At 39.2% G+C, this 27,196-nt stretch overlaps 1 protein-coding gene across 7 annotated transcripts in view; it reads right to left on the minus strand.

Annotated features, from left to right (window-relative positions):
* The window catches only part of LOC138736328 (mitogen-activated protein kinase 8), a 107,105-nt gene that overhangs the window by 43,308 nt on the left and 36,601 nt on the right, over nt 1–27,196 (minus strand). For 4 of the 7 annotated variants that reach the window (XM_069885651.1, XM_069885655.1, XM_069885657.1 and 1 more), the window contains exons 2-4: nt 25,257–25,336; nt 11,187–11,362; nt 5,396–5,525 (exon numbers count right to left, since the gene is read on the minus strand). In XM_069885651.1, the coding sequence (XP_069741752.1) occupies nt 5,396–5,525; nt 11,187–11,308 (252 nt within the window). In that variant the 5' untranslated portion in view covers nt 11,309–11,362; nt 25,257–25,336. The remainder of the gene's footprint in view (nt 1–5,395; nt 5,526–11,186; nt 11,363–25,256; nt 25,337–27,196) is intronic. The other 3 variants (XM_069885652.1, XM_069885653.1, XM_069885654.1) reach the window with 1 other exon arrangement.

Here is a 27,196-nt window from a genome sequence, read left to right on the forward strand (position 1 = left end):
ATTTGGAAGCATCATGAAAGCAAATTAAAATGTTGAAAGTCTGACATTAAAAGAGAAAATGCTGGAAATATTCCTCTTGTTAGGTAGCACATGGATAATTATAGTGGGTTAAATGGCAAGTTTCCATGCTATACATCGCTCTATGAAATGGAATATCTGGGCCAGGGAGAAACTGAAATGACAAGTGGAACTAGTGCCAGCTGAGGAAGTTGACCCAGTTAGCTGACTGGAGAATGTGCAAGTAAGAAGGGCATGAATAGGGCACAGAAAATAAACAATACAAATTCTTAACCCATGTCCTCTTCGTATCTCACCTAACCTCAGTAAAAAAAAATCTAAGTTGCATTTACCCTGTCTGAATCCCTCATAATTTTGAATACCTCTATCAAATCTGCCCTCATTTTTCTATGCTCCAGGCAATAAAGTCCTGTTTAATCTTTCCCTGTAACTCAGTTCCTGAAGTCCAGGCAACATCTTAGTTAATCTTCTCTGCAATCTTTCTGTTATTGATATCTTTCCTGTAGTTAGGTCAGTCACCAAACCTGCACACGATGCTCCAAATTTGGCCTCACCAATGTTTTGTACAACTTTACCATAATGTCCCAACTCTTATGCTCAATACTTTGATTTATAAAGGCCAATGTGACAAAAGCTCTCTTTATGACTCCATCTACCGGTGATGCCACTTACAGGAAATTATGTAGCTGTATTCCCAGATCCCTCTGTTCTATCGCACCTCTCAGAGCCCTGCCGTTTACCATGCATGTTCTTTCTTGGTTTGTCCTTCCAAAGTGCAACACCTCACACTTGTCTGCATTAACTTCCATCTGCCATTCCGCAGCCCATTTTTCAGCTGGCCTAGATCCCTCCACCAGCTTTGAAAGCCTTCCTCGCTGACCACCATATCTCCAATCTTTATGTCGCCTGCTAACTTGCTGAAACAATTTACAACATTATCATCAAAATGGGAAAAGCTGATTATTTGAAGTTCGTTGTCGAGTCCTATGTGGTAAAATAAGGAGGTATAGATTCTTAACTGCAATAGGCCAAAGCCCAAACAGAAAGAGACTGGGATGAAGAAATGAGCTGACAGAACCTTTGAGAGTGGTGACAGTATTGGGCCAGGTACTTCCAGTAATTCTGCAATCCATACTTTCTTGAGGATCATTGCAGAAAATCAAAGCAGCAAACTAATTCCATAAAAAAAAACAAAGCCTTTGCCTTTGTAGTACTGTAATATATCACCAGAATATGAGTTGAGATTTGATCAGACTTCATCATCCCTTTATGACGAACACTATATATAATTCAGGATATTTTTAATCACTTGCACAAACTTTAAAATCTTTCACCAACATTAATCATTATCTTGGGAGAATATAAAAAAAATTCCAGAAGAAATCAGACTTTTTGTGAAACTCTCATTTACATGCATTATTCCAAGTTCTCGCCAGCAAGAGCTTTTTTTAAAATTTTAACTCTGAAGACATTCATGCACAACAAAGATCTACTCCAAGGATTATTCCACAGAGATTCCACATACAGGGGGAGGAGAACTCTCTTCATTTGCAAACTTCAAAATTCAGCACCATTTACTTTAATGTTGCAAGCAAATCAAAGTTTGTTTCCACTTGATCGGATCCTTCCCTTTAATCATAAAACAACATGGGTCCTTCTGTCAAAAGCAAACCAAGGACAGGACTCAAGGGTTTTGTAAAAGTAATTCATTTTATTCATCAAGACATGATTCTTTTTCTGGAATAGATGTGTTTTTAGTATCAGCACATCTTCAGGCTCGGATTATTTAGGTTGAATATAAGAGTAGGATTGTGTCCGATAATTTATATCCTGTGTTGGTTCTGAAGTTATGGAGTCAAATTATAGGTGGAGATATAGTGCAATGTTATTAAAAAGAAATCTGAGTTCATTAGCTATCTCAAAGAACATATTGCTTCCTTTCTAAGTATAAATACTAATTCAGTACAGAGTAATTTTATTTTGTGGGACACTTTGAAAGCATATTTATGGGGTCAAATTATTAGCTATTCGGCAAAAGTTAAGAAACAATATTTGGAAGAAAGTTTGACGTTGGAGAAACAGATAGCTCTTTTGGAAAATGATTTTCAAAAAAATACGACTGAAGATAAAAAGGCAGCATTGACTAAGTTGAAACTTCATAATAATACATTGCAAACATATCAATTTGAACAGTAATTCAAAGATCTAAACAATATTATCGTGAATTAGGGGATAGAGCCCATAAGGTATTAGCTTAGCAGCTGAAGACTGAACAAGTTTCGAGGACTATTAATGCTGTTAAAAAGGATTCAACGGTTACTTATAAACCCCAGGAAATTAATGATCACTTTCATTTATTTTATCAAAAATTATATACTTCTGAAGGGGTTCAGGAAAATGGTTCTATTGAATCTTTTTTATCTGCTTTAGATTTGCCAGTTTTAGGAGAAGATGAAGTGATTTTGAGATTAAGGAGGCTATACAGGCGATGCCAAGTGGGAAATCTCCTGGAGATGATGGGTTTTTAATGTAGAGTTTCATAAGGTATTTTATGAAGATTTGTCTCCTGTATTTATGGAGGTGCTTCAACAGATAACAGATGAGCAATCATTGCCTGATTCTTTTTCAAGAGCGATAATTACAGTAATCCCAAAAAAAGACAGATCCGTTCAATGTAGCTTCATATCGACCAATTTCTTTATTAAATGTAGATTATAAAATAGATAAAATATTGGGGAATAGACTTGCTAAACATTTACCACATTTGGTACATGTTGACCAAGCAGATTTTATTTAAGTTTGTTTCCACTTGATCGGATCCTTCCCTTTAATCATAAAACAACATGGGTCCTTCTGTCAAAAGCAAACCAAGGACAGGACTCAAGGGTTTTGTAAAAGTAATTCATTTTATTCATCAAGACATGATTCTTTTTCTGGAATAGACGTGTTTTTAGTATCAGCACATCTTCAGGCTCGGATTATTTAGGTTGAATATAAGAGTAGGATTGTGTCCGATAATTTATATCCTGTGTTGGTTCTGAAGTTATGGAGTCAAATTATAGGTGGAGATATAGTGCAATGTTATTAAAAAGAAATCTGAGTTCATTAGCTATCTCAAAGAACATATTGCTTCCTTTCTAAGTATAAATACTAGTTCAGTACAGAGTAATTTTATTTTATGGGACACTTTGAAAGCATATTTATGGGGTCAAATTATTAGCTATTCGGCAAAAGTTAAGAAACAATATTTGGAAGAAAGTTTGACGTTGGAGAAACAGATAGCTCTTTTGGAAAATGATTTTCAAAAAAATACGACTGAAGATAAAAAGGCAGCATTGACTAAGTTGAAACTTCATAATAATACATTGCAAACATATCAATTTGAACAGTAATTCAAAGATCTAAACAACATTATCGTGAATTAGGGGATAGAGCCCATAAAGTATTAGCTTAGCAGCTGAAGACTGAACAAGTTTCGAGGACTATTAATGCTGTTAAAAAGAATTCAACGGTTACTTATAAACCCCAGGAAATTAATGATCACTTTCATTTATTTTATCAAAAATTATATACTTCTGAAGGGGTTCAGGAAAATGGTTCTATTGAATCTTTTTTATCTGCTTTAGATTTGCCAGTTTTAGGAGAAGATGAAGTGATTTTGAGATTAAGGAGGCTATACAGGCGATGCCAAGTGGGAAATCTCCTGGAGATGATGGGTTTTTAATGTAGAGTTTCATAAGGTATTTTATGAAGATTTGTCTCCTGTATTTATGGAGGTGCTTCAACAGATAACAGATGAGCAATCATTGCCTGATTCTTTTTCAAGAGCGATAATTACAGTAATCCCAAACAAAGACAGATCCGTTCAATGTAGCTTCGTATCGACCAATTTCTTTATTAAATGTAGATTATAAAATAGCTAAAATATTGGGGAATAGACTTGCTAAACATTTACCACATTTGGTACATGTTGACCAAGCAGATTTTATTTAAGTTTGTTTCCACTTGATCGGATCCTTCCCTTTAATCATAAAACAACCTGGGTCCTTCTGTGAAAAGCAAACCAAGGACAGGACTCAAGGGTTTTGTAAAAGTAATTCTACTTGGCAAACTCCTAGAACCTGTCTTGCTGAGGACGTGTCCCAATGGATCTCTTTCAGAATTAGAAAGCAGATTAAAGGAAAATGAGAGTGTAAATCTTTGGCCTTGAAATTACTGATGGTTCTAAAATCCTAAGTGATTTATTCACATACTCTGACCTACACCTGTTTCCAAGCTCAAAGATCAGTGGCTGACTACCATCAAATGTGGCTTACTGGAAGGATATATGACATTCCTGCCACTGAATACAAAATGGATTCACAATTTATGAGGCAGAAGTATTCTAAGTAATAATCCATTCGCAGAATTGCTTTGAAGTTGGAATTAGCCCACCAACAAGCGGTAGAGCATGAAAACAACTTGAAGCTGCTGAATCATTAAAATGCAAGATAAATGTTTATCACAAAACTAGATGATTTAGATGAAAATTCTTGAACTAAGGCAAAATATTTTGTGGGGAATGAGATATTCTGCAAGTTGCCTCTGCAATGAATCATAAACATTTAATTTATAATATTTACAGTCCAACACTTGCAAAACCTAATATTGAAGATGGAACTGTTGAAGGAGTTGAACAACATTTTGCCTATTCCTAGAGTGCAAAGGTTAAATGACAAAGAAAAGCAAAAAAAAACACTAAAAAGGTCTGTTTGAAAATTCGATCAGGTTTCTTTTTGTTGACATTAGAGATTGACAGCCTCTCAAAAGGAAGAATTTAAGCCCAAGAATCAAAATTTCTTTGACTTTCATTTAATTTTAGAAGGCATTACCGAGGCCTCGACTGAATAAACATCTATTTGGCTTGAACATCCTGAATTAAGAAAATCCTTAATTATTCAATTTTCAAAAAAAAAATTTAAATAATTTTTCAATTTAGTCATGCAGCAATGGTAACAGGCCGTTTCGGTCCACAAATCTGTGCCATCCAATTTATACCCAATTAACCAATACCCGAATACGTTTTGAAGGGTGGGAGGAAACCGGAGCCCCCGGGGAAAACCCACACAGACACGGGGAGAACATACAAATATTTTGCCTTACAAACAGTGTGCAATTTGAACCCTGGTCCTGATCGCTGCCGCTGTAAAGGTGTGCACTAACCGAAACGGCATCTGTGCAGTCATTAATTAAATAACCAAAATGATCAAATGACCACTCAAACATTCAGGAAGTAAAAAATAAATCAAAACACATTCAAGTTAGTCTGAAGCCTCTAATTGCTTTTTTATTGGTGAATTGACTTTGCATGTTAAAGTAATGTATCAGAACTGCTTACATTTTTATGGTTGACACACTTCATGAGGACTAACTCTCTGTAAGCTCTTTTTGCATGGGTCTGGTTTTGAAATGGACGGCTGAGTTTCTTGATAGCCACATTCCTATCCAGAATTGCATCGTAGGCTGCACTGTAATACGAAAGTAAAATACCCAGAAAAAACTGCATGAGAAAATGACAAACACAAATCTTAATCTGGCAGATTTCAATCAACTCATGCATTAACAGTGTACAGTACTTTAAAAGTAATGCTTTCTTCAGGCAAGATAGAACACGGAATAATAAATAACCTCAAACGAGAACAGTAAAAACACAAAAATCCTGAGGAACTCAGCAGGTATCGCAGAAGCTATAAGAGGTCAAGTTATATCAGCCACAGTTTGGAACTGGAACAGAATGAACATAACTCCACAAATAGTAGGACGGCATAATTTCCAAAAGTTTGAGCAATAGTCCTTGATTATTGATTTCCTGGAATTCTGATTAGATTGAGGGCCTGCCTCGTGACACTGTTTCTGGAGGATGTCATTGGGGGAGCCTCACTCTCCGGTTCTCCTGTGAGCCTGACTGGAATGGATATTTTTTTTGCTGTCATCTGATAACAAGAGCAGCGAAAGTTAAACCAATATTTTTTTAACATCTAACTCATGAGATAATTAACAAGTTCATTTATTTAATTTTAAAAAACTTGCCTGATTAAAAGACACAACCCTATTTGAAGGCACATGATCATTCTGACTTTCCTCTTCAGCAGGCACGGATTCAAGGGCCAGAAATCAACTCTCTTGTCACACCGGCTTGACCCCAGTTCATCGAACAAAATCATCAGTTAACCCCAACTTTTACACCACTCGCTTTAGATCTAACCTCACTTTTCCTCTTTTCTAACCCGCACTTTACTACATCTATCTCACGTGAATGTCTGTCATTGTGGATCTATCTCTTAATCTGTAAACCTATAGTCACAAACAGATCCTCTAGATTTCATCTTAATCCCCTATTGCCCTGCTATTATCGCATTCAGATTATCCATCTCCCAATGAACAACACCATGGTAGCTCCATCTACCTCTGCCACTAGTTGAGGACTGAACTTGTCAAACATCTGCCACCTTATATTCACTGATCCAATTAACTCTACAACGGTACCAATTATCATTTGCTCTCTTCGCATTTCACCCCATAATTACACTTACTTAAACCTACTGTTAAAAAATTAAACCATTCTGTGACTGAAGATATGGCTGTATCTGGTGAAACAGTTCCTCTCAAATGAAGCATTTGCCATCTGACAATATTCCCACTGATTCCTCTGGTCAACCCCAATCTCCAGTTCACACCTTGGTTGTGTACCTATTCACCAGTTAAAATATTTGATCAGTATTGATCACATTAAATTTTTACAAATAGAAATCTTTTCTGCTATCCTTCTCCCATCCCCAAGTCATTTGTCATCTTCCAATAATTTTAACATTCAACTTTTTTGCATCCCTCCATGTTCTACCCACCCGCCCACCACCAAATCTTTCTTCATATTTAAAATAACTCCTAGCCACTTTCACGGACTCTGAAATTGACTGCATAATCTAATAATTTTCTAATTTCACTCTCAACCCAGATTCCCCTTTCTCTCAAAGCCTCATTAATTTTACTAGCAGCCTCTGGATTAAAACCTTTCTTTCAAATCCTAAATTGTATTTCAAACCCTCATTTATCTGGACTACCAAGGTTCTGCACTGATCATTTTGATAATCATACTCTCCCCTCTCTTTAATCCACTGTCCTCATGAAAGCCTCTCTTTACTGCTCATCGCAGGACCTCAAATCCATGTGTCTAAATATCTTTGGTGGAAAACAGGTTTATAGCCAAGTTTAAAACACAAAAATCTGCAGATGCCATCGATGGTGTAAAAGCACAAGGCTGGAGAAATAGCTCCTCCCTCACCACCATTCAGGGCCCCCAACAGATCTTTCAAGTGAAGCAACACTTCACTTGTGTATCTGCAAGAGTTATCCACTGCATCTGGCACTCCCTTTGTGGCCTTCTCTACGTCAGAGAGACTGGATGCAGACTGGGAGATCGCTTCGCTGAGCATCTGTCCGCATCAGTGACAGGGATCTTCCAGTGGCCAACCATTTCAATTCCACGCCCCATTCCCATGCTCACGCCTGTCGATACTACCTCAGCAAGCCCATCTGTAAATTCGAGGAGCAACACCTGATTTTCCTTCTGGGCATTCTTCAACTAAATGGCATTAACATCGACTTCTGCGGTTTCTGCTAACCTGCTCTCTGTTCTTCCTCCAGCTCTCCACCCCTTCCTTCCTCCAGATCTCCACCCCCTTCCCTCTCCAATCACAGAGCCCTTTTCCACCTTTTTGCTGGTGTGCCTCCTTATCCACCTATTACCTCCTACCTTTGTGACTGTGTTCCCACCCCCAATATTTTCTTCAGGAACCTCCCAACATTTTGCTCAGACCTTGATGAAGGGCTCTAGCCCAAAACGTTGGTGATGTATCTTTATCTTTGCTGTTTGACACTACTGAGTTTCTCCAGCATTTTGTTTTTACTATAGCCAGAGCTGGCTAGGCTATCTTCCAGCATTTTCATTTCTCGTGCTGCATTGCTACAAAAATCTATCTAGAAGCAGAAAAGTAAATCATGACTATCTAGATTGATTCATAGGTTTGGATTGCAGTCAATAAATAATGAACACCAACTTCAATAATGCAATTTAAATCTAATTACAGAATCACAAAGGTCCCAGGGCAGGAAGCTGAATGCTTCCTCAAAGTAAGAAACTCGCTCCTCATCCCACTTTCTCACCCTATCCATCTAATAGCCAGATAAACTACACACAGATATGAGAAGAGGATCAATCTCAGACAGAACAGTAAGAGTACACCATGTCTTGTACTAATCTGTTTTCCTGCTTCCTCCTTTTGAGAGTGGAAGGAATGCCATGGAGCTGAAACAAACAGATCATCTTTCTGCCAGATCAGTTGAATTATTTTATGATGGCATTAATATCTCTATTTACAATTAAGTGTGTAATCCAAACAGGCTATTGGTGAATATTTTGCTGTGAAAATGTGTGTCAATTTCAGTTTCTCAAATAATAGGCATTGCAAACAGATAATTTTGTCAAGTTTATTGTCATCTGATTGCACAGATACAGCCTGACAAACCAGCGTTCCCCGGTCTTTGGTGTAAAACATGCAGACACACAACCAGACATAACACATATACAAACAATACACATGCAGGACTATATATATATGTATAGATACACACACACACACACACACACACACACACATATAATTAAATAGATATTGTCTAGTGAACATGAGAGTCTCGGCTGGTCAGTGTGAGCAGTTCCTTTGGTCGTTCAGCATTCTCACTGCTCATGGGAAGAAGCTGTTCCTCTGCCTGGTGGTACTGGCTCTGATCGTCCTGGATCTCTTTTTCAACAGGAGCAGCTGAAAGATGCTGCGTGCAGGGTGGAAAGGGTCCTCAGCGATTTTGCACGACCTCCTCAGACAACGAACCAATCAGATCATGTTGATTGGGACTGTGGGGTGGGGGGTGGGGGAGGAGGGAGATGCCAGTGATCCTCTCGTGGTCCTGTGGATTGGCCTCTGATCCATTTCTCTGCAGCAAGCATGCCACAATGTGTAGGCAGCCAAGACGCTCTCAAAAGAGCTCCTGCAGAAGGTTGATATAAAGGTGGCCGGTAGCTTTGCCCGCTTCAGTCTTCTCAGGAAATGCAGTCACTGTGGCGCTTTCCTGACAAGTGAGGAGATGTTGTGTGTCCACGATAGGTCACTAATTAAGTGAACTCCAAGGAACTTGGCACTCTCCACTACAGAGTTGTTGATGTGTAGTGGAGGGTGGTCTCTCCTGGTCCTCCTGAAGTCCACAACCATCTCCTTTGTCTTGTCCACGTTGAGACTCTCATAAACCATATCATGAAGCTGTAAATAAGTTGAAGGAAAAATTGCCAAAGCAAACTGGAGCATCAGGAGGAAGTCCAAGGGGACACAGGGAGAATGAGCAATCTCTGACAGACAGCACCTGATTCAAACCTGGATCATAAGCACTGAAATAATCTTGCTCTAACTGCAACACTCTCCATACCATGCAAAGTTCTCTTGTGCAATGCCAAATTCAACCTAAATGATGACATACCTTTACCACTGATTTTTTTAAAAACTTTATTTATTCGTTCAAAAAACAAATAGTACATAACATATACAACTATTAACCATAAACAGGAATGTTATTTTATATATATATAAAAGAAAAGAGAAAAAAAAAGAAAAGAAACCCCTCCCCCTTCAGCCAACTCTCCTAAGGAGAGCCATAAAGAAAGAAAAAAGAAAAAATATTAAGGAAAAATTAAACATACATATTAAGATCTAATCAACATAACTTGAAATGTAAATATTCTGAGTATAACAACCACTTATTAATAAAAAAACTATGGTTATCACGCGAAACATATGTAATTTTTTCCATTATTAAACAATATTTCATCTCATTATGCCATCTATTAATATCAATCATATTTGTATCTTTCCACATACTAGCAATACATTTTTTCGCTACAGATAAAGCTAAATATACAAAAGCAAGTTGAAATTTATCTAATCCCAAACCTTTCAGAGGTTGCAAACTACCCAATAAAAATACTGTCGGATTACATCACCAGGTGCTTTACCATTCGGCATTTCCATCATACCTTTACCACTGATGAGAAAGCAGCATTCATTTGTAACCACATCTTACAAACAAGAATGCACTCACTCGTTTCTTCCAGCACACCATGAAGTTGACTTTCTTTTATTATTCACTAGACACAACATTGCATTCTTCAACTCCCCAAACTCCTCTGACCTTCTCATTGGTTCACTGCCACATGGGCATTCCTGACATTCTCACTCCTCTTCTCCTATATCTGAGATTTATCACACGTATACTGAATCTTACGTGGATTCGAATCCACGCTGCTGAAGATCCAACTGCGCTGGGTAGGTCACGTCTCTAGAATGGAGGACCATTGCCTTCCCAAGATCGTGTTAAATGGCGAGCTCTCCACTGGCCACCGAGACAGAGGTGCACCAAAGAAGAGGTACAAGGACTGCCTAAAGAAATCTCTTGGTGCCTGCCACATTGACCACCGCCAGTGGGCTGATATCGCCTCCAACCGTGCATCTTGGCGTCTCACAGTTCGGCGGGCAGCAACCTCCTTTGAAGAAGACGGCAGAGCCCACCTCACTGACAAAAGACAAAGGAGGAAAAACCCAACACCCAACCTCAACCCACCAATTTTCTCCTGCAAACGCTGCAACCGTGCCTGCCTGTCCCGCATCGGACTTGTCAGCCACAAATGAGCCTGCAGCTGACGTGGACATTTACCCCTCCATAAATCTTCATCTGCGAAGCCAAGCCAAAGAAGAAGACTGAATCTTAACACACAAGCGGGTGCGTGCTACTAACCTCTCCACACGCTGCATCGCTTTAAGTCGTCACTGGCAGCCGGCAACGCTCCCAACCAAGGTAAGTATGCGACCGTGACAAATTAATGCTGCAATATCCCATATTGGCTATATCTTTTCTTATTGGAAAGTTGGCCTAATTTGTGCCACCACAGCATGTTATTGATTCTTTAACATAATAAAATTACAGTAATTAAGGGGAGAAGACTCTCCACCTCTCCACTCATTATTTTTAAATTCTAAGTTCACACCAGCAATCCTTGCCTGGCGATGGCATTGCGGAGAACTCACCACACAATACCCTGTGCTCCTGAACCAATGGGCTTCAGGTTTTGATAGCGTTTCAGTACAGTGAAGGTTGAGTCCCCAACTTCCACACTGTAGAACTGGTTGTCACGTTTGTTCCTGTTCATGATGTCTGATTTGGTTTGACAATGTACATTCGCATGTAATGAGCTCCCTCCAACCTGCAGGAATCAAACACATGAATGTAAGAAATAGGAGAGGAGTAGACTATCTGTCACGCTGAGCTTGCTCGGCATTTAACTAAGACCATGGGTGATCTGGCTGTCTACTCAGCTCCACCTGCCTTCCTTTTTCCCATAGCCCTTAATTCCCCCACATTTCAAAATCTATCCATGCCTTCAATATATTGAAGGAGACAATATATTTTTCCATAGTTCACTATCTTGAAATTGTTCAATGATATCCTGAATCTACTCCCCCAAATCTTTTTTTTTTTTTTTTTTTTTTTTAAATTTTTTTATTTTTCACACCATAAATCACATTAGCCATGATATACACTATTTCTTTTCACACATATACAGTGACTTTTTCTCCCCCCCCCCCCTTTCCTCCCAAACCACCCCCCCACCCCCCCCTCTCATCCATTTTAGGTATACAATCTAGGTTGCATTAAGCCAGTCAGACAATGTTGTCATTCAACCAAATTACACCAGAAATTCTACTGAGTCCATTCTTTTCTTTCCTTCTCCTTCCATCAACTTAGGTAATGTTTGTCCCCGGTAGGTTTTTGCTATTGTATTTAATGTAAGGCTCCTATACTTGTTCGAATATTTCAATGTTATTTCTTAACCAATATGTTATTTTTTCTAATGGAATACATTTATTCATTTAAATTTGGTAGTTTCTTCCTTTTAATTTGGTTATGTATTCCATTAATATTTAAAGACATATAGTTCAGCGTAGCCCTTTTATATTTTGTTTATCTTCTCTTTCCGTTTTTCCATCATTACCTTTCCTCCTTTTCCATTTCTGTTTTCTTATTTTCAACTCTTTATAAGACAACATTCCTACAACATCTAACATTTTCCTTATTCTCCTATTTCTATCTTATTTATCCCCAATCTCCCCTTCACCTCCTGAGTTGTCCTTTATCCCTTGTCGGACAACCACATCTCCCCTCTCCATTTGGATTTGCGAATCCACTCGCAAGCGTCAACTGATTTTGCAGTGACCGCTATTTCCCCCCACCCCGCCTCCCCCAGAAAAGATTTCACTTTTCATATGTCACAAAGGTCCCTCTTTTAATTCCCTCCTTATTCTCTCTATTCCATTACCTTCCCTTATTAATTCTTGTCTATACTATCCATATTTTCCTCTAAGTACAGATACATTCATGTATGCTCATTGTCTCTATTCACTCTTATACCTCTTTACCTGCATACATATCAATCGTGATCATTTTTACTCTCATTGCCCGTCTTCATCCCTCAGTCTATTTTTGTCTTTACCCACATACATATCAGTCGTGATCATTTTAACTCTCATTACCCGTCTTCCTCCCTCAGTCTATTTTTGTAATTGTTCTGCAAATTTTCGTGCTTCTTCTGGATCCGCGAATAGTCTGTTTTGTTTTCCTGGAATAAATATTTTCAATACCGCTGGATGCTTTAGTATAAATTTATACCCTTTCTTCCATAAAATCGCCTTTGCTGTATTGAACTCTTTTCTCTTCTTTAGGAGTTCAAAACTTATATCTGGATAAATGAAGATTTTTTGCCCTTTATACTCCAGTGGTTTGTTGCCCTCTCTTACTTTTTCCATTGTCTTCTCCAGTACCTTTTCTCTTGTAGTATATCTTAGGAATTTTACTACAATAGATCTTGGTTTTTGTTGTGGTTGTGGTTTAGAGGCCAATACTCTATGTGCCCTTTCTATTTCCATTTCATGCTGTAGTTCTGGACATCCTAGGGTCTTAGGGATCCACTCTTTTATAAACTCCCTCATATTCTTGCCTTCTTCATCTTCCTTAAGGCCCACTATCTTTATGTTATTTCTTCTGTTATGGTTTTCCATTGTATCTATTTTTTGAGCTAGTAGTTCTTGTGTCTCTTTAGTTTTTTTATTAGATTCCTCCAATTTCTTTTTTAAGTCTTCTACCTCCATTTCTGCTGCTACTGCCCGCTCTTCCATCTTGTCCATTTTCTTTCCCATTTCTGTTAAGGTCATCTCCATTTTATTTATTTTCTCTTCTGTGTTGTTTATTCTTTTTCTTAAATCCTTAAATTCCTGTGTTTGCCATTCTCTAAATGATTCCATGTATCCTCTAATAAGAGCAAGTATATCCTTTACCTTGCCTCTCTTTTCTTCTTCTATTTCACCATACTCTTCCTCTTCTTCTTCCTCTGGGTTGGCCATCTGTTGTTTCTTTGCTGCCCTTTCCTCCTCTTCTATCTTGTTTCTATTGTCTTCTGTGGTCTCTTCTTGCTGCAGGTGTTCTGCAGCTGTCGTTGCCGGCTGTGGAGATCGACTCCCCAGCTGGTCCCCCCTCCCGTCGGTGTGTTTTTTTTCATTCGCATCGCGCATGCGCGAAACTTCGCGCATGCGCGGTTGCGCACTTTTGTTCGGCTCTGCGAGCCATTTTTGTAGTCCATTATTTACCGACCTGAGGGAGCGGGTTTCTCTCTCCGCAGCGGGCCTCTTCGGACAGGTAAGGCCTTCACCTTTTTCCTCCTTTGTCTTCTCTTCCTCTCTTCTTACCGTTGCTTTCGACTTTTCTTTTTTTGTCGCCATCTTCTTTCCACCTTTATACTCACTTTTCTGTAACTTTTATTTCTGTGCCTTTGTGTTTTCTCTTGTTTTTCCCGACTTTTCTGGAGAGGGCTGGAGTTCACCGTCCGGCCACTACTCCATCACGTGACTCCTCCCCTCTCCCCCAAATCTTGAGGCTATGCTTCCCAATTCTAGTCTCACCTACAAGTGGAAACAGCTTTCCTGTCTCTATCTCAGCTACCCCTTCAGAAAAGATCCAAAATCCAAAACTTTTTCCGTCCTGGTCCCATAAGGTACAGACCATCATAGAGTTCAGAAATCCCGATCGGAGAATTTGACAGAGCATACGCAAGTGGTGCATTATTGAACGAAGATTTTTCAATATATGTCTACTTCAGCTAATTTGTGCATATGTAAATATTAGTATTGTAATGTGAATGCATGTATCTTTAAGTCTGAGTGAATGAGTGCATTTTTAAAAAAATGGTGTTCCAAAATCCAAAAGAATCCAATATCCAAAACACTTCTGGTCTCATGCATTTTGGATAAGGGTACTCAACTCAACCTTAATATCCTTTTTCAAGGAGAGCAGAACTACATGCAGGGCACCAGGAGCAGCCCCCACTGCACCCTCCTCCCCTTCCCCTTGCAGCAGAACCTCCCTGCTCTTAAATTCAATCCCTCTTGCAACAAAGGCCAATATTCCATTTGCCTTCTTGATGGCTTGTGGCACCTGCAATCCCAAGCACTCCAAAGTCCCTCTGTGCAACAGCATGCTGAGATTTTCCAGCAATTAAATAATGCTATCTACTATTTTTCCTTCCAAACTAGATTTTCTTGCATTTACCAACATTGTACTCCATCTGCCTAACCCTCTCCATCTCACTTAACCTATCGACATCTCTCTGCAGATGCCCCACTTCCAATGCACAATTTGCTTTTCCACTCAGTTTTGGTGTCATCAGCCAACTTAGATCTGCTGCACTCACCCACCTCTTCCAAATCTTCTCACACTTTCTTCCTCAACGATAGCTTCAAGCATTCATTGTCCCAGCTACAGTTGCCTGCCTTCTGCCTGCAAGTCGTTTTAACATTTTCTATCTTCTAATCTGTGCAGACCTGCCCAGAGTCCAGCTAATTTTGGTAAATTACCACAATTCCCATTTCTTTCAGTACTCTGGCATTTCATCAGGACTGAAGACTTATCAATTTTTGACCAACTAGTTTGCTCCAACATCAGATTTCCATAGAATAAGGAAATTGTCTGAAGTTATTTAAATTATGCTGGCATCAGGTTTCCTGCTTGGGCTTTCTTGGAATTCCATATTAAGTCATTCATAGAATTTTCCACTATTAGACCAAGGTGAAAAAGTAAACTGGATGAGCAGGTTCACATTTATCTGGAAGGGTTCATTTTCTTTACTCAGTCTGTACATTCAACATCCTGGAGCATTAGAAACACTGAGTAGCATTAATACATGTTCCTTCATTTCCAGCATGTGCTTTTAAAAGATGGAAAATTATTCTAGTTGCAACTGAAGAAATGAAAATGTCATACCTCCACACAAATGACAGAATCTTTACCTCAATGCAATTTTCTTCATAAATTTTTGAAATTTTCCATGACAAATTCCGATGAACTTGTTTCTGAACACAACTAAAGGATGTTTCATTTCTATCAAAAAAACTCATTAATAATAATACTAACAACAGTGGTTTTAGTTTATATCCAAAAATATCCTTTGCAAATAATTCTCCTCCTCTCAACCTATTCACAATTCGGCAACTTCAATACAAATATAACCAAACTAACACAATGTCAGACCACGAGATGGGAACTAAATTACAGACCAGCATACAAATTTGGAGATACAGAGAGAACTGCAAAGATTCAACTCTCAAAAGATTTCTGCATCATTCCAGTCTTAAATGAGCAATAAAAAAAAAATCAGACATCCAGTACAGTAACAGGTCCTTCCAGCCATCGAGCCCAAAATACCAAAATTAATCTACAACCCTCCCATGCGATTTTAAAGGTGGAGGGTACCCAGATAAACGTACAAGCTCCTTACAGTCAGTGCAGTGCTATGCTAACTGTGCTGTCCACACCTTCATTTTTAAATTGTGATCTCTGATTCTAGATTCTCCATCAAGGGGAAATATTCTCTCCTTATCTTGCCTGTCAAGAACTCCCTGGATCTCACGTTTCAAATTCTAAAGACGAACAGATACAAGTCTTGACTGTCCTCCTCATCTGACTGTTCCAGGCTACAATTTGGTAAAGCACTCCAGGATGTAGCCTCAGAATGCAGCAGAGCATGTTATGACTGCTTGGCCTGGGAGCCCACTAGCTCGAGTATGGAATTAGCTCATCGCTGACCAAGTCATCATGTGACTTTAAACCTTACAAATGGAACCTGGAAAATCATGAAAAAGAAACCAGGAAAGTTGGCCGGTAAGTGGAATATGGGCTTCATATGTTGCCGAAAGCTGTGACAGAAATACTTGCTACAGGACATTATTCTGCTGAAAAATTGTATTTCTTGCGGATCCACAACAGGATACATTTTGACAGAAGTTTAAAAACTTTAACCCTTGGTACAGGCCATTAGACTGCTAAAAATCTTTGTAAAAATATCTACATTTTCTTTCAATTTAATACCATCCTTGGTTAGCGGTAGATGATTTATACTTCTCCAGTATCTTTGGAAATGAAGTACAAACTCCCCCCTTAAACATGTGCCATTGCCGATTGAGTTTCCAAATCCTGATACTCTGCACCACTCACCTCTTCAAGTGCACATTCACTAGAAAAATGGCAGAAATTAAGGAAATGGATCATCACCACTTTCGCAAACGTAATTACGGATGATCAATGAATGGAGGCCCATGTCAATGATGTTAACTTCTCTCAGTGAATAAACTATTCTCACCGCTGAAGTTGATTTATCCTTGGTATTCCATTGCTCCTGGACAGACCATGTTACATGGCAATAGCTCCATTTTTTTGTGGGAACTATCTATCCATCCTTATTATTGGGAGCACAAAGATTGCCATGCTTCAGAATTTCCCGATTGCTAGCTCTTTGCAAATCATTTACCTTCCAATCATTTCAACTTTATGGAGGATGGGTGTCATCACAATATTTAATGAGGCAAGTTTTCACATCTCAGAATTATTTAATGACTTCTATTGGTTTGTTGAATCACTTAACTGCAATATAATCAAAGTGACATTTATGCTCAACAGTTAATGAACTATGCAAACCATTACTTGTATGACTTCCCAAAACAAACCATGCAAGGTCACATTTGGTCTGTCTGATACCCGTAGTCAATTTTGAGCAGTAATTCAAAAACTTTATTCCTGATATATGAACTTTCTTTCGATCAACATTCATTTTATGCAGCCAACTCCAACCAATCGATTCACCAACTGGATGTGCAAATATCAACGGTGGCTTCCTTTTTCTACAATCTAGTAGGCATCAAATGCTTCATTTTTACATTTTTCATGATCTCGGGTTCTATTTTAAATGATTGTGGAGCTTTAAGAAACTTCTTTGTGGTTTGGGATCTCTCTCCAGTTGCAGTTTCAACTAACCTATAAACACATGAAAAGAAACGCAATCAGAAAACGTGATCCTCTGGGTTTCAGAAAGAAACCAGCAGAAAATGGATTGCCATTGAATAACATCATGACACTGTTGTCCCAAGCATTCCTCTCTACCATTTATAGATAAAACAACTTAGGCAGAATTAGAAATTGAAATATCCCACACAACTAAAACTTCATGACTGCACTCAATCACAACAAAATTTGACTTAGTAACAGTAAATCAGTGGCCTGGCTTATAAAATATTAAACTTTTTACCTGGCCCATCACTGACAATGCTCTCCTTTTCCTAGATCTCTCTGTCTCCATCTTGGCAGACAAGCTTTCCTCTGACATATATTATTAACTCCCACATCTACCTTGTCGACACTGCCTCATACCCTATCCCCTGCAAAGACTCTATTAATTTCTCTCAATTTTTCCACCTCCACCACATTTGCTCCCAAGATGAGGTCTTCCAGTCCAGATCTTCCGAAGTGTCTGCCATCTTCCACAAATATGGCTTCCACCACCATCAACTCAGCCCTCACCTTCATCATTTCCCTCTCCTTTGCCCTTACCCCCTCTGCCCCCAGATGCAATAAAGACAAAATACCCTTATCCTCATCTACCACACTACCAGCCCTGCATCCAACACGTGATCCTCTGGAAATTACAGCACTTACAACAGGATTCCACTGCCATACATATCTTCCCCTCACTGCCCTCCATAGGGACTGGTCCCTTCATGACTCCCTCATGCACTCATCCCTCCCCACCAATCAGCCTCTCCAGCTCCGTCCCCTGTGGCTGCAGGAGGTGTTACACCCACAACCCTTCCCTCACCACAGTTTGGGGCCCCAAACAGGCCTTTCAAGTGAAGCAACATGTATCTGCAGGATTGAATTACTGCATCCAGTGCTCCCTTTGTGGTCTTCTTGGTATCGGACAGACTGGGCTCAAATTGAGAGAACGCTTCGCTGAGCACCTTCGCTCCATCCACACAGAGACTTCCCAGTAACCAACCATTTCAGTTCTGTGCCCCATTCCCATACTCACATCTTTGTCCATGGCCTTAAACACTATCCCACCAAGACCACCGTAAATCGGAGGAACAATACCCGATTTTCTGCATGGGCACTTTCCAACCAGACGGCATTAACAATGACTTCTTCAGTTTCTGCTAACCTGCTTTCCTCTCCCCCCCTTCCGGCTCTCCTCCTCTTCCCTCTTTGCTCACCTAGCCATCCCTCCCCCCTCCTTTGCTCACCCTTTCCCCCTGCATCCCTTCTCCATCTATCAACCTCCTGTCTTTTGTTCGGACACCAGCTGACACCATTCCAGTCCTTGATGAAGGACTTGAGCCTGAAATGTCGGTCATGTATTTGCTTTATAATGGACAATGTTTGACCTGCTGAGTTTCTCCACCATTGTGTTTTTCTTTGAACTTTTCAGGAAAAGACATTTTGAATATTTTGAAATTTTATAGCAAAAAAAATGTGACCAAGACTAGGCCATCCAAAGCAGAACTTGTAATTAAGTGAATCCTTTGGCTAGAAAGCATGATTAATATGATAGAATTCACAACTCACAAATTGAGAGAAGAAAATCAATATTTCAATCTTCCCTTCAGGCATATTTCCCAGAAAAACATTTTTTTCCTGAATTTTATGACCTCTGATCAATGCAAAGGAACCATTTGCCCAGATTAATGGAGGTGGGTTATATTTCCATGGAACAAATGGCAAATGCTAAATACAAGATCAAGTTACTTTGTCAATTCTTTTTATCTCATAAAAATGCTCTATATACTCACCTTCCCTGCACAACCAATTATTTCTGCTCTCATTTTCAAGCCAATATTTAACACTAACAAAGTATTCAGAATGGAACTCAAGGACATAGAATTTTGTTACACCTCTGCCCAATAGATGGTGCAGAGATGGTTTCCAAGGTCTCCCAGATCTATTTCATGCTTCATAAAATAAAATCAATCAAATGACCATGAATTACCCAAAGATTAATTTCAAGTCTCATACCACAGAGGCTGGAACTGGAAGACACATAAATGATAAACTCCAGTGGAGATCTAACCGTGTGAAGTGCTCCATTTGGCAAGAATAATAAAGCAATCCAAAGTAAATGGCGTAATTTTAAATAGGCTGCACAAATCACTCCACCTGGGAACATTCAGCCTTGAAAAAAATGGCATGATAAATAGTGAGATGGTTTTAAAAAAAAGCACAGTCTCAGCTCCTTCTGCTACTGGACCTTGAGGGGCTGAGACTGTTAAGGAAACCCCTCAAACAACGTATCACCCCAGAGGGCTACTTGAGTGGCCATGGTGCTATCCATGAAAGTGAAATGCTAATATTACCATGTGCAGAAACTGAACATATAGATTGAATGACAATAAGAATGTTAACAGCCTAAGCATTCCCTTATATATTATTTATTGTGATTGAAGTTCTATTTTGAAATACCGCACGTCATCATATAGGACGACTCCCAGATTTTCCACCTAAAATGTAGGTTTTGAGCTATAACCTTTTGTATAGGATGACCCCCCAAATTTTCCACCAAAAATATAGGTTTTGAGCTATAACCTTTTGTATAGGATGACCCCCCCCAGATTTTCCACCAAAAATATAGGTTTTGAGCTATACTCTTTTGTATAGGATGACCTCCACCCCCAACCCCACCGAAGTCTGGCACTTTCCACTGACCAGTGGAGTCATGCTGTCACAACATTTTAATAACAAATTACCCTAATAAGGTTTTAATTTTATGAGGATATTTTGAAATAAGACAGCGTCGGCAGTTGACATGGATGGGTGGACCCTGCGAGGGAGCACCGAGTCTTCAATGGGTATGCTGAATGGGCAATGCCCCTCGATGTGCAGACGCTCTTTTCGCTATTGCCATTTGCGTGGTTTTGCCGGGTTGTTGGGTGTGAGGAAGGTGGTAGAGTGCACCTAGGGCCTGGCTGAGATACTTGAGTTGGAGCTGGCGGGATAGGATATGGAGGGGTAAGGTGAACACAGCAGCGGTGCGAGATTTTGCAAACAAGGCTCTGATGTTAAACGTGTATGAGATAATCCCTGACTTTGAGGCAACATTTTTAAGTTATGCCAATAGGCTGGCATATATGGTATAAAAAAATCAATTTACATGGTATTAAAACACAAGTAAAAGGAAGTAATACCAAACCTTTGTATGACACTAAGCTTCAGATGGAACAATGATAACGCATTTACTGTCATTTATGCATTTACTGTCATATACAGTAAAACCCCTGGTATCCAGCAACTATGGGGATTGGCAGATGCCAGATAAGTGAGTTTTCTAGTTGCTTGAGACTCACTCTTACAATGCCCAACTAAGCCACATGCATTAAGAATAAACATTTTAAAAGACAAAGATACTATACCGTATTTACACTGAACAAACTTCATTTGCATGAATAAATAAGCCTTAAAGTATTTTACTTTATTTTCAGTCACATTCTTAAAAACATTCAGAAGTCGCTGCAAATCCAGTTCATCCCCCTCCTCGGAGCTGTCCGAAAGATGAACAATAACATTATAGATAATTACTCATTCCCCTCACCCAAGTTTATAGGTAAAGCCTTGCTACTATACTTAATAATATACTAATAAAGGCTCTTACTATGCAGGGTTAAGGAGACACTTTAAAAGAGTCACCCCAATGGTTAGTGGCATCAACCAGCCCTTCATCCTGGGCGACACCATTTTATTCAGACAACTATGACAAAGTACGGCCAAGGCGCTGTGCTGGCTGAATATTTGCTCCCATGTTCACCAAAGGTTTATGTTACTTCAGAGAACATTTACAATTTTAAACTTATAATTATTTTTTTTATTTATTCTTATCCATTCTATTATTTATTTACCTCGCTAATTTGCTGGTTGCTTGAATTCTGGATAAAAGGGATTTTACTGTACATTATACAATGTACACATACACTGAAATGCTTACTTGCTGCAGCTGAACAAGGACTTTGTAAAGAAAAACTACAATCATATACAATCGGATTTTAAAAAGTGGCTCAAAAAGTGACTTTGCAATAGTGTAGGCAATTTTTTTTGCGATGTCGGGGCAATCCCTGTTAGCGTAACAAGAGTTGAGGGGGGGTGGGGTGTTCAAGAGCCTGATCGATGTTGGAAAGAAACTCTTCTTGAAATATCTTGACAAAGTCTGAACACTGCACTTCAGGACAGAGTGAATTTATTTATGAGAGGAGATGAAGGCATAAGGGACATCATTCGTGAAATGAGAGATGGGATAATTCTCCAGTCGAGTTGCTTCCTCACAGTTCCAGTGATCCTATTCAATCCAGATCTGTGTTGAAGGTGTGGAGTTTACACTTTCTCCCCCACATGTGAGCTTTCTCCCACATCCCAAAACATCCCTCTAAAAATTGCATTGTGTCCAAGAGTGCTTGAACTTGAGGGCAATTGAGGAAAATAAAATGGGTTAGGGATGGGATTGATAGAAATGGGAAAATGGGATTGATAGAAAAATAGATGTGGGTTGGTCAGAGGACTCTGTTCCATATCTTTTGATGACTAATGCATCCAAGAAACTTGAAAGCAGAATTAATCACAATTAACAGGCTATTGATTGCAAAATTATTTCTTTTTTTTGTTACAAGACTTAGGGAAAATAAGAACCAATTTCTCCCAACAGTGTCTTTGACATACAGAATGTCCCATGAGAAAATTCAGCAACTTTCAAAAGATGCTAGGACATATTCAAAGTGCAAGATCCAAGAAGGATTCAAGAAGAAAGGCTGGTGTGGGATGGCATCTTTCAAACTGGCTCATTAGGAGCCATGATGAGTTGCGCAACAGAGAAAAGGTGGAAGAATAACAGTCCAAGCCTCAACATGAACAAGACAAAGGAGATGACTGTGGACTTCAGGAGGATCCATTACACAGGGATAGCTCGGTAGTGGAGAGAGTATAGTACACCAAGTTCCTCACAGTCCACTTATGCAGGATGCACATCTCCTCAGTTGCCAGGAGGGTGCAACAAAGACTGCACTTCCTGAGAAGACTGAAGTGGGCAAAGCCACTGGCCACCATTCTGTCAACTTTCTATCGAGAGCATCCTGGCCAGTTGCGTCAGGGTGTGGTACAGTTGCAATACAGAATACTATAAGGGAATTGAGGTGGTATGTGAGTGGGGGTATGTGGTGGGGGGGGGGGGGGAACGGTTGAGAACCACTGCTCTAGATCTGAGGTCAATCCACAGGACCATGAGCTCATGGTCTCTTGATGTGATCTACCTGGATGGTTGTTTGAAGAGGCTTGTAAAATCATTGAAGACCTCGACCACCATCTATCAGGGAAGAGATACAGGAGACAGAAAAACCAGGCTGAGAAACTTCTTCCCATGGGCAGTGAGACTGCTGAATGGCTAAATGAATGGCTCAAAGCCTCTACTACTTATTTTAAAATGTTAATTTCTATATGTACATTCGTACAGCATATGTATCATTTGTCTCTATGTGTGCTATGTTTGAATGTGTATTTGCACTGAGGACCAGAGAAAGCCATTTTGTTGGGTTCTACTTGTTCAATCAGGTGATCATGAACTTGAACTGGTATGATAAAAAGAGTGGAACCAAAATCAATGTTTTACAATTGCCAAGTACCATTCAAAACAGCACAGCATTAGAACAGGATATTTCAATCCTTTGAAGTGAGAGTTGCATTTAAGCACAGAACTGACTCTGACAACAAGGAAAGATCTGAAATATGGAGTGCATAACTAGGTTTGCCTTTCGGATGAGAAGTCATGTGTGCCTCAGCAGTTGCAGAAGATGAGTTAAAAGCAAGCAATCTGGATAGAGAGTGCACAACTTTCAACGATCAGGCCCACATTGGCGGCAGTGAGCCTAACAGTTAGGACAATGCTGTTAACAGCACCAGAGTTCTAATCCTGCACATTCTCCCAGTGTCTGTGTGGGTTTCCCACTGTTCAAAACGTACCTGGGTTGTAGGTTAATGGGGCGGCACGGGATCGTGGGCCAGAAGGTATGTCTTTTTTTTAAACTTTATTTAAGATTTTATAACATGAATTACATAAAGGATTACATTAAAAAAAATTAAGAATAAAATAATAAAATTACAATACAGTACCAGTAATCTAAATAAACTATACCCTCCCCAATAATTATTACACATTAATAACCCAACTCAAATTAGTCCAACTCCCCCTTTCCCCCCCAAAAATAAAGAGTGAAGAATTAATAAAGTTAATAATATGTGAGAAAAAAACCCACTTACAAAAAAAAACAAAAACATAACCAATTAAAATACTAACAAAAAGAAAAGTAATTAATACTAAAATATCAGACTTAAAAAACATATTTAAATCAAACTTAAATGCATATATTTAACAAACGGAGCGAAGATGAAACATATATTTAACTCAACCACCATGACTACCAGCCCCCCCACATCTCCATCGGGCACACAAAACTCAAAACGGTCAACCAGTTTACCTATCTCGGCTGCACCATTTCATCAGATGCAAGGATCGACAATGAGATAGACAACAGACTCGCCAAGGCAAATAGCGCCTTTGGAAGACTACACAAAAGAGTCTGGAAAAACAACCAACTGAAAAACCTCACAAAGATAAGCGTATACAGAGCCGTTGTCATACCCACACTCCTGTTCGGCTCCGAATCATGGGTCCTCTACCGGCACCACCTACGGCTCCTAGAACGCTTCCACCAGCGTTGTCTCTGCTCCATCCTCAACATCCATTGGAGCGCTTTCATCCCTAGCGTCGAGGTGCTCGAGATGGCAGAGGTCGACAGCATCGAGTCCACGCTGCTGAAGATCCAGCTGCGCTGGATGGGTCACGTCTCCAGAATGGAGGACCATCGCCTTCCCAAGATCGTGTTATATGGCGAGCTCTCCACTGGCCACCGTGACAGAGGTGCACCAAAGAAAAGGTACAAGGACTGCCTAAAGAAATCTCTTGGTGCCTGCCACATTGACCACCGCCAGTGGGCTGATAACGCCTCAAACCGTGCATCTTGGCGCCTCACAGTTTGGCGGGCAGCAACCTCCTTTGAAGAAGACCGCAGAGCCCACCTCACTGACAAAAGGCAAAGGAGGAAAAACCCAACACCCAACCCCAACCAACCAATTTTCCCCTGCAACCGCTGCAACCGTGTCTGCCTGTCCCGCATCGGACTTGTCAGCCACAAACGAGCCTGCAGCTGACGTGGACTTTTTACCCCCTCCATAAATCTTCGTCCGCGAAGCCAAGCCAAAGAAAAAAAATATATAAAAAATTAGTAAAGTTAGTAACATTATCTATCAAAAATTCTTAAACAATAATCAATTCTTAAAAAAAATTGTAGCCTGAAAAAAAAGATGAAAAAATACTTTCTCTATAGAGATAAACCTTCACCAAATATCAACTAACTTCACATCTATCATCATATTAGTCACATAAACCACCATCTTAAAACAAAATTCAAACCTCATTAAGCATTGTACAATTCAATTTTAGTACTCTTCCACCATTTTTCCCTTTTACTCTTGAATAGTTATCCAATAAAAGCTCCAATATCACATTTAAATATCCCCAGGGCCAGAAGGTATGTCTAAATTTAATTTAACACAAATCAGTTTGAATTTCACTTTCAAGAAAATTCCTGAAACATCAGAAGATGTGTTGCATGCAAAGGAATAAGAAGTCGCACCTTTCAGTCATGATACAGTCCAGCAATCGATTCTGAAAGCATTTTTTTGGGAATATTTTGCTTACATTTTCCATGTCAAACTATCAACAAAAACAGAAAAACATTGAGTTTAGAGCAAAAATAATGATCTATGATACATGACGGCTATAATATCTACCTCCCCAACAAAAATGGTTAAGAAGAAAGTAAGCCCCAAAGAAAAGAAATAAAGAGAAGAAAAGAAGACAAGAAGAGTGAAAAAAGAAAGAAATGGGTTGCGGAAGTCCACCAACTACCCCATAAATCACATTTTCAAAATTTACCTAGATCTCAAGGGGATGCTAGCTTGGGTCTTGCAGGTGAGATTGGGTGCAATTAAAGATTTACACCTATATTTTGTAAATAAAGCGATCATATTTATAAAAATATATCATATTTATTTCTTAGGTTATGTGATCTTCTCAAGGGGAACACAACTACGCATTTCCACATTCAAACAGGTGAAAGTTAGATGTGAATCAAACTTCCAAGTTACTGCTGTACATTTCCTGGCCACCGCCAATGCGATCTTGCAAAATATTGTTTAATGTTAAGACAGGCTTATTCTAGGTCTTATACTGGTAGTATTCCCCAATAAGAATATTTCTGGGTTCTGTAAAAAGTTGAATCCCGTAGATGTCTCTAAAAATTTCCCCAGGTCTATCCAAAAGGATCTTATCTCGTAACATCCCCAAATTGAATGTTAAAAAAAAGTTCCAATCTCCTCACCACACTTAAAGTATTGATTCGAAATGTCTTATTTTGATTCATATAATTTTGCGGAGTGAGCTATAGCTGGTGTAAAAACTTATATTGCAGCAAATCTGTGTTGTGACAGAAAATGGTCCCCAATGTCCTTATTCTCCTGCAGTATTCCCAAAGTAATAACATTTCATTCTTTATATGCAAGAGAAATATATTTAAAAAATGGAAGAAATCATTAAAAAATGGAAGAAATCATTTCTTAAAAATGTATACGCCATTTCAATCTTTAAGTTCTGGCAATGGATTTACGTAGTCTGTTGCACTTTGAAGATCCGAGAAAAATTTCTTTCCACCACCCAGCATTATAATCTTCATAGTTGCTGGATGGCACAGTATGAAGTTGTATCCTTTCTGCCAGAGGGATATTTTCACTGGGTTGAATTCCCGACTGCACTTCAACAACGTTGCACTTGTATCTGGATTAAACAATACTCTGCCTCCCTTGGCTTTCAACGGTCCTCCTCTTGCCTTTACTTCGCCGCTGCGCTGTATTTTTTCTCTATCTTGATATCTTAAACATTTAATCAATATAGAACGTGGCTTTCGATCCAACTTAGGACAAAGGCATAAGGGACCTATGCATCCTCTCAATCACAATATGTATTCCAAGATTATCCTTGCCCAAAACCTTAGGCAACCATTCCTGAAATAAAGATATCAATTCCTTTCCTTCAATTTTGATATTATTCCTACTACTAAAATTTTCTGATATGTCACTTTTTCCCATATTTTATTGATTTCCGCAGACCATCCATCTAGGTAATTTTCTAATTTATCCATTCTATCCATTGCTTCCTCCATTTTCTCCTAAACATCCTTTATTCTCTCAGTCAGGTTTCCAATACCTCCTTGTAATTGTCACAACTGATAAAATATTGTTTTTTATTTGTAAGTTTTTCTTTCTTATCCAGGGCCTTCAATGGCATATTTAATGCTTTTTCCTTCCTGGGTGCTTTATTTTTTAATCCCTTTACTGGGTGCTGTAGCAGTTTGTTGTTCGTCTTCTTCCAAACTTGTGTAAGTTTCTTCACTCTCAGTCAGAATCCTCTTCTTCTTCATCCTCCAGTTCTGAATGCTGCTGTCTGCCTTCAGTAATGCTAACAATGCTGGCAACTTCGGCATCTTTGACCGATTCGCGCATGCGCACAAGTTCGTCT

The sequence above is a fragment of the Narcine bancroftii genome, chromosome 6 (assembly GCF_036971445.1).
Source record: "Narcine bancroftii isolate sNarBan1 chromosome 6, sNarBan1.hap1, whole genome shotgun sequence".
NCBI lineage: Eukaryota > Metazoa > Chordata > Chondrichthyes > Torpediniformes > Narcinidae > Narcine > Narcine bancroftii.